Source organism: Cyprinodon variegatus, unplaced genomic scaffold (genome assembly GCF_000732505.1).
Source record: "Cyprinodon variegatus isolate N-32 unplaced genomic scaffold, C_variegatus-1.0 Scaffold2061, whole genome shotgun sequence".
NCBI lineage: Eukaryota > Metazoa > Chordata > Actinopteri > Cyprinodontiformes > Cyprinodontidae > Cyprinodon > Cyprinodon variegatus.
The window spans coordinates 45,852-55,158 of record NW_015152514.1 but is presented as its reverse complement, the minus strand read 5'-3'; the positions used below and the strand labels follow the sequence as shown (position 1 = coordinate 55,158).

At 37.5% G+C, this 9,307-nt stretch overlaps 1 protein-coding gene across 1 annotated transcript; it reads right to left on the bottom strand.

Moving 5' to 3' along the window:
• Positions 1 to 3,645: 3,645 nt before the first annotated feature.
• On the bottom strand, positions 3,646 to 8,768 carry LOC107105099 (glutathione S-transferase theta-1-like; the record flags this gene model as incomplete). Its single annotated transcript, XM_015405213.1, has 3 exons — positions 3,646 to 3,948; positions 5,273 to 5,449; positions 8,610 to 8,768. Coding segments are annotated over 3 exons (537 nt in total), but the record flags the coding sequence as incomplete, so codon positions are not given.
• Between the last annotated feature and the right edge of the window lie 539 nt (positions 8,769 to 9,307).

Here is a 9,307-nt window from a genome sequence, read left to right as displayed (position 1 = left end):
TGCTTTAGCACCACCTAGTGTCTATGTGTGCACGCCCCTGGTCACGGATTAGCGGGCCGCGGTCCGGACCCACCTTTCTGGCTAATACCAACCTGATTTAAAACATTTAGAAATTACTGCATGATGTCTGACGACAGTGTCTAACTTTAATAGTGCTGCTTCTCCTGTTAAAATGGCAAAGACCTCCAGAGCGTCCAGCACCAGGCTACACGTGATATAAATTAGCCAATGAGCTGCTTTCAGTCTGGGTCGCTGCTGCTTTTAGACACAGCAGGCAAACCTGCTGCAAGCCGGGCGATGGGAAAAACGGAGAAGAAGATGAGAAAAAGAGAGCAGAGAAAGTGTGGACTGCTGGAAGAACTGTGGTGAACTGGTGAAAAAAGTTAAATGGTGCTCAAAGATGATCCTGCACATTTTGAGTATGTTTGGCTCAACCTGCTGCTGTGAAGCAGGATTCTCCACCATGAACAGAATCAGAAATAAATATCAATCCAGGCTCATAATAAGCACCTTGATATGTGCTTTAGAATGGCTTAGTCTCCATTCAGACCCAGGTTTAAAGCCTTGCAGGGCAGCATAAGCCCACTGCTCTCATTAAGCTAGAAAAAAGAAAGGGGAAAAAAACGATCAGTTCAGGTGTTTTATAAAATATGTGAATCAGGAAATTGTCTATATATGAAACTGAATGATTGAAGTTCTCTACTTCAAAAACACACTTTAGATTTTAAAATTTATAATTTTACTATTTTCTTTAAATATTTTTTTTTTATCAAAACATTAATTTCAGTGTTAAATGCTGTTTAAAGTAACAGATTTTAATTAAAAATGTCTCTGGATCTTTACTGGTTGATGGTTTTATTTATTCGCTGATTTTTAATTGGTGCCCCTGCTTCAGACCTCAGTATTTCGTGCGTACGGCCCTGGACGGATGTTTTTAAAAGTAGTTTCAAACGTGTATTTATTATTATTTGCTTTCTTTTTTGAGTTGCACCGCACTGCGCTAAGCCGAAGAGTCTTTTTTATAGAAAACAGTCAATTAATAAAACAGAGACGTTTGCATAAACTGTTTGATGACTGCAGTGTTTTCAGGCTGTGGGGAATTTAAACTCCGTTTTCTGAAGCATTGAGCGGTGAAAATGATCCAAACGGAACCAGTGAAAGTGCAGGAAGCTGAAAGTGAGGCGCTCTAAGGAGGAAGATGCGTGGCTGTGAAATATTCCTCACCAGATGACCAGCAGGATCGCTCCGTTCAGGCTCCATTTCAGCGAACCGAGCCGGAAGCTCCTGATCCGGACCAGCTTGTTGGTTTGGTACTGGCAGAGGCCCAGCGGGTCGCAGCAGGACATGTTGATGGGGGCCGCAGGAGGAACTTTGGGGCCGCAAGAGGAACCGCAGGAGGAACCTCGGTCTGACTGGTCTTCCTGTGCAGAACGGGTCACATGCACCGCTGCATCTGATCCAAAGGATCTACTGCTGCAGCTTTAAATCAAATTCATGGAAATATATTCATTTGCAATGGAAATCCTGAAACTAAAAGTTAAAAACAACAACAACAACAAACAAATTTAATCTGTTCCTGGTAAAATATCTTTATATTACTAATATTGTTGATATTACTAATCAATCACAGAGAGCTATGGCACTGCTATAATTAAAACATCTGATCAAACTGCGCTTCTTTTTTCTGTTTTCTGTTTTTTAAATAAATGTCCTGTCGTGTTTAGCGGATTCTGTGTTGAATTTATATCCAAACCTCCAGTCTGTTATTTCCGACTCCTCCCACTAGATTGCAACGTTGAGTCGTTTTTAACATTATCAGGCAGCTGTAGGAGGATCAGGTTCAAAATTACATGTAAATATCTATCAGTTATTAAAAATAATTTTAAAAAGTAATATATATGGGGGAAACATGTTTATATACAGTGTTAGGAAAAAATAATGCAGAATAATGCAATAAATCAGTTAAAGTCATATATTTATATATAAATTGTAGTGGGAAAAAAAGTATTCAACTATTCACCCCAGTTAAATAGACGGAGATCGATGGATTTCACTCAGTCGGCATTTTATTTTCATATCATTGCAAAGAGAGAACAGTTCATCATACAGCCCTTACTGCTCTGTATTCAGCCCTGTTCTGCTTGGGCAGAGTGTGCTCCCTAAGGAGCTATGTGTGGTCTACAAACATTCTCACGCAGGATAATTGTTTGAGTAAATAAGATCTAATTTATATATGAAATAAGACAAACCTAAATTTTCCAAATCTAAATATATATATACTGATGTCTAAGTAATAAATTTTAATTATTATCCGTTTATTCCATTTAACTTTCACTAATATAAATTTCAATGTATTATTTTGTTAATGATTTATATTTGGGAGTCATTTATTTATTTCTTTATTTAATTTTAATTATGGTACGAATGTTAATATTTGCTGCAAAGCTGCTACCTTGATAAAAAGGAAGGAAAATACGTACCCTGCTTTAAAGATGAAGGATTAAAAAGGAAAGATCTCTAAAACTCACCAAATAGTGGAAGAGATACCTCAAAAGAAGCAAATTCATATTAAAACACCTAGCATGTGGTTAATGTGGACGTTGTTTAGCTTTTAATTTATAAAAGTACGGAGAACATTATAATGAGATTAATGTGCCTCCAGCATCTTGGTCTGTTTATGCCATTATTTCTTACAATAGAAATAGTCACATTATTTACATCTATGGAGAGCCTTGCTTTGTGTTAGCCATGTGCAAGATGAGGATCTGGAAGGACCTCCAGTTAAAATCTACAGGCCGCACTGCATAAAGCTTTTTTTTTTTATTTTAAATAAGCATCATCTTTATGTGTTTGTTTATTTTATGGAGCAGTAAGTAGCTGTGCAAAGTCTGCAGGATTCAGCAGGGAACTTGAAGATTTCCCATTACACAAGCTCTGTGCTCTGAACTGGGCCACCGCTCCTCTTTAGAATATGTCAACCCTTTATCTTGTGCTTAAGCTTTATGTACACATAGAATACATGATTAAAATTGTTACAATTATAGCAGAGGTGTTTATCTTTCTGTAACATTTTTTGTAAGATTTTGTACTCAGTTAGCAGAATCATCTCCATTCTTAGCCCAAAGCATAAGTGGAGACCTAATCGTCTCAAAGAAGTCATTGTTTGCAGCTAAATGGGTGAATTGCTGTTTGGAAGAAATGACCAACAAAGACAGGAATTCATGGTCACACACAAAGACATCTAGTCTAGTTCATGCAGTATTCACTGAGCTGCATCACAACCACTGAGAGATTTATACTGGTGAAGTCTAGTGTCGGCTAGTATCTGAGCATCTCATGGAGAAAGGTTTTGTTTTGCTGAACAGCAGGAGTCGGTTCTGATATATTTAGTAAACAAGAACAAACAAGCCAGGAAATGTTTGTCTGAATAACATGTCTAAAAATCAGCTTGGAAGAGTTGTTTATCTTTTTTAGAAAACTGGTCCCTGTTCAGCTGTGAAGGCCTTACAAAAAAGGTGTGATTTTTTTTGTTTTTTTTGTTGTTTTATTATCAAATGTCAATTTTAAACTTGACATTTTTTTGGATTGCAACAAAGTTTTGCTGCCTAGAAATAAAAATCATTTAGGAAATTGTATTATTTTTCTCACATTTTTATTGAAGCAGTAGAAAGTTATTTTCAATCCCATAGATGAGTTCTACTGGAACAAGCTAACATGAGAACATACAGTATCTACATTTCCATTCCCTCAGCGGAAATATCTGGAAAGTGCAGATTTGAACTTTTGCATCTCGCTGTTGTTAGGCATCTTCTGCTGCATGTCGCTTGGGTTCAGGACGGCCTCGTGAGCTTGGTCGAACAGCTTTTCTCCCAGCTCCTTCTTCACCCGGTCTCTCCAGGCCAACAGCTTCGGCCGATCTTTGAAAACATCCACTCCCACTGCCAGAGGCTGAAACATCAGAATGTAACAAAGGAATATTTCAGCCCAGGATCCGTGGAGCTGCAATCATCACTTTTCATGTAAAACAGAACTTTAGAAATATCTTAAATACATGAGAATATTTTCACATAATTACTCTGATCTAGAATAGCCTTTTATTAGACACTATATTACTATTTTAATATTGATTTATTGATCATTTTAAGCAGGGATGGGTATTTATCAGTGTCAGCAGTCGGTGTCAGTCAGGATTAGGGAAAGTGACATTAAGTTTGATATGACTAAATAATCCAAGTACTTAAACTGAAAAAATGCTGACTAATAGGTGATACAATGCTTACCGATTCTCACAACAGCACTCAGAAGTTAGAATATAATGTAGAAAAGTATGTCGTTGCTTTTGTTCTATCAGTGGGTGTAGAGGTCATATATGAAAAATGGAGAATTTATGAAGGAAGCTTGAACGCGTTCAACTCAGAGATAATGTCACTCCAACTTCTATAGTAAATCAAATAGCCAGGCTGTGATGTAGGCCTGCACCAAGCTATGCTGTTGATTTAACCCAAAAGAAAATATGGCTTGAGCACGCTTCAACCAATAGAGGGCAGCATTTAGACTGTTTTATAACAAATATCGCAGAATTAATGTCAAAACCTGTGTAGTGATATAAAAATAGCATCTTTAAGTTCCAGTTTATACAGTTTACCAGCAAACCTGGCATTAATTGCTCTTTAAGGAGAATGTTACAGTTGCTGACCTAAAATGAGTGTTTTTCAGCTATGAGTCCATAAATTAAAATATTCCAAAACTTACACATAAAACAGACACACACAAAAAAACATAAAATCAGTCTAAATGGAAATATTTAGTTTGAATATGATTTACATTACTGGCGGCCTGTACCCCACCTCTCACAGGTAGACAGCTGTGCCCCTCGTGACCCCACTTGGGAATAAGCGTGACGGAAAATGGATGTATGGATGATTTACATTTGTATATGACTGGAACAAAGACTGGTTATTATCTAAAACTTATTACTATAGTTTTTGAATTAAAAGATTTGAAAGTATCAGCATTCGTATCGATATCAGAGATACTTTCCCTGTAATTGCTTAGTGCTGGATTGATACTAAAATAAGCAGTATCGCACCTATCCAGTGTTTACATCTGGGTGTTTTAATGTTAGAGCGCCACCAATGGGCCTGGCATATATACTACAACGTTTTAAGCAGTGTTGCCTGTGCTCATGTAAACAGTATGTTCTTCTAAATCATTTTTGAAACAGTGTCGTTTATGTCTAAGTGTGAACAGAGGACAACCAGGTTTAAATTACCCGCATCATCTCCACTATGGCCACCAGATCGGCCAGAGAAATCTTACTCCCAATGATAAACTGCTTGTTCTGCAGGAACTTTTCCTCCAGAAGGTCCAGGGACTGCTTCATATCCTCCATAGCAGCGTCCATCTTCTCCTTCGGGACTTCAGAGCCCATGACAAATGGATACATACCCTGCCAACAAAAATCATAGATAAAACTCAGGCAAGAACTGCAGTCTTATACTACAGTTTGGTTTATCTGAACTTGAACATACCTGTGGTTATTTGCTAATATTGTAAAATACAAAAAAAAATCCATCACATAAAATTGAAATTTTCCCTGATATAATAAAGTCAGCAATGTGTGAAAAACAACTTTGGTCCGCTAAGGTATGGGTGGTGATTTCAGATGGTATCTAGATATTTTCCTAAGTGTAAGCAGTGTAGTCCTGCTCTTTTTGCCCTGGATCAGAACCACATCTCCAGGGTTGCAGCCTCTATGCAGCATTTAGACACACTTAGGGTGTGTCTTTGATGCCACTCATGGTAATAATGGTGAGGCTACCCCCAGGAGATTTAAAGCTCTAATACTTTCACTGAAAAAAAGATGGCAAAATTAGAAATAATTTCTTAGTGTATTTACCATTAATATGAGTAAATAGGTTGATATGCAATGGAATTAATGTTTTTAACCTTGAAATAAGGTAATTAGACCTTATGCACTTGAAATAGGAGACTGCAGTTGTTTTGTTTTTCTTATTTTAAATGTAAATTTTATTACATTGGCAAAGTGCCTCACTTACCTGCTCAATTCAAGAAAAAAAATGCACCTATTTAAAGAAAGATTGACTTAGATTTCATTTTTTTGCAGTGTAAAAGCCTGAATGAACCACTTACACTTAAAAAAAAGTATCCAAATAAACATTACATAAGATACCACTAATATCTCTTATTGGCTTTTTTGTCAAAGTATCTGACTTTTTTTTTTTTTTTTTTTTTATGAATTTGGGACATCAGTTAATATAAAATTTGCTTCTCATAAATATGTGAAATTAATCATAAAATACAATTTTTATCAGAAATCTGATCTCTGTGGCCACAATATCTGTCTCTTTGATCTACAATGGCCTTTTGTTTCCAATAATTTAAACACAACAAGTTTCTCTTTAAATCTAAAATAATGTTTTAATCCTTTTCATCCTCTGTTCCTTTAGGTGGGGCAGGAAGGCTTTGCTCAGTTAGGTAAATACACAAAGTTAAGCACAGGGGCAGAGAACTGTCCCTTTCATGTCCTCCTACTGCCTTCAGTTGAAGAACTTTCCAGATTAAACAAGCAGGTCAATTTCATTTTTTGCAGCAATTTCACCTGGCTATGTTTTTTCGCTCATATTAGCAGATTTTAATGTTTAACATAATATTAACATTCATTTTGTAGCAACAGTGTGTTTAGAAAAATGTGTAAAATAATTGTCATAACATCCTATTATATTTAACATATGATTTCAAGGCAAACCAAACATGTAGCCTGATTAAAAGATTAATTTTTCACTCTGATTAGTTGCCGCCATTTGCTAAAATCAATAACGTTTGTCTTATTGCTCATTAAAGTACATTCAGCCCCCATCTTGACAGTAAAAAAAAAACAAAAATGTAGACATTTTCGCAAATATATTAAAGAAAGAAAACCGAAATATCAAATCATCATAAGTATTCAGTTAGTATTCACTTAGTATTGAGTAGAAGCACCTTTTTGAGCTAGAACAGCCATGAGTCTTGTTGGAAATAATGCAACAAGTTCTTCCACACTTGGATTTGGGGATTCTCTGCCATTCTTCCTTGCAGATCCTCTTTGTCTTATTTCCATTTTTTTGTTCTAGTAATTTGTTATTGTATTTGAGTTCTTAGATATTTTCTGTTTGGCCTCTTGTGTCAGTCTCCCTTTGCCTAGCTCCCTTCTTGTCTCCCAATCTGCTAATTAGCCTGGTCTTTGTTTCTCTCGCCCATATATTCTCCTCCTGTTCAGCCACTCTTTACTGATTTGTCGTCATTTCTTTGCCCCGTTGTTGTGGGTATTCCTGGTTTTGAGTAGTTTAGGATTTTTGTGGATTTATGTTTTTGGATTTTTGCCTTTGTTCCCCTTTGATGTTATTAAATCTTCAAGAAACCAACTCAGCTTTTGTGTCTGCATTTGAGTCCTGTCAAACCTCCACCCCACTTGACAGGATGGGGAGCGTTGATGGACAGCCATTGTCACGTCTCTCCAGAGATGCTCAATTGGGTTTACGTCAGGCTCTGGCTGGGCCAGTCAAGAATGGTCACAGAGTTGTTTCCAAGTCACTCTTTGTTATTTTATCTGTGTGCTTAATGTCATTGTCTTGTTGGAAGGTGAACCTTCGGCCCAGTCCTGAGCATTCTGGAAGAGGTTTTCTTCCAGGACTTGGCCGCATTCATATTTCCCACAATTGCAACCAGTCATCCTGTCAGTACAGCCTAAAAACACCCATATAGCAAGATGCTGCCACCACCATGTTTCACTATTGGGATTTTTTTGGGCAGGTGATGAGCAGTGCCTGGTTTTCTACACATATACCACTTAACATAAAAATTTCAAACCATCAGACCAGAGAATCTTCTTTTTCATGGTCTGGGAGTCCTTTATGTGTTTTTTGGCAAACTCTGTGTGGGCATTCATATGTCTTGCACTGAGGAGATGCTTCCATCTGGCTGCTCTGCCATAAAGCCCTGACTGTTGGAGGGCTGCAGTGGTAGTTGACTTTGTAAAACTTTCTCCCACCTACCGACTGCATCTCTGGATCTTTGGGTTCTTGTTTACCTCTCTCACCAGGCTCTTATCCCACGATTGCTCAGTTTGGTTGGACGGCCAGGTCTAGGAAGAGTTCTGGTTGTCCCAGACTTCTTCCACTTAAGGATTATGGAGGCCACTGTGCTCTTAGGAACCTTGAGTGCTGCAGAAATTATTTTGTAACCTTGACCAAATCTGTGCCTTGTCCAAAATTCTGAGCTCCTTGGACAGTTACTTCAACCTCATTATGAGGTTATCCTATGAAGGAGCAAAACCAGCTCAGGCTCAGAAGAAATGGACACGATGTGAGTTTAATATGAATGTCATTTGACATTTCAGTTTTCTTTTTTAATACATTTACAAAAATGTCTACATTTCTGTTTTTTCTGTTAACATGGGGTTCCGAGAGTACATATATTAGACATAAAATGAACTTGTTGATTTCAGCAAATGGCTGCAATGAAACAAAAAATGAAAAATTGAAAGGGGTCTGAATACTTTCCGTACCCACTCTAAATTATTGAGGTTGCAGCATGAAGTCTATACCAACCCTGAGCATGGTGACCTTTGAGCAGTGAAGTCGAAGATTCAAGTGCTGCCAGGACAAGTATTCACTAACACGTGCTCGCTGCTGCAGGTCAGCTGGAAACCAGTGGTCTGCCACAGAACATTTCTGCGCCAGGTATTGTAGGATGGCAATGCTGCAACACAAACAGAGCAAATGATTCAGAAAAAAGGATCACGATATCCTAATGTCAGGCATTTTTACTGAGATCATAAGTCTTGAAGAAAAAAAAGTCTAACATTAAACTTTAAACAAAAAAATGATTTGCTGGAAAGAGACCTGGAAAAGGGAAAGTTTGTCACTGCTTCATCCTCTAAGGTTATAACAATGTTAATACAGACTCAGGTAGAGCAGCCTGAAATGTTACTGAAGTAAGAAAACTGTATGTCTTGAAGATAATATCTGATCTAATAGAAGTACTCTTAGTACATTTTCCTCGGAAAGCAAGTGTTTCTATTACCCTTTTCTGTGCAGGAAGAGTTTGGCTTCGATTTATACGGGTGAGGAATTCAGACCTCCCAACTTTATTGTTAGGCCCAGAACAATAAGATCCAGTATTCGAGGCGGACAAACGGTTAGATTTCTCAAAAAGATTATTGGAAACAGAGGAGATAACAGGTTAGTGACTATGTCTTTCTAGAGGTGAATGACGAACATGTGAGTCACTAACCTGAACTATAAGT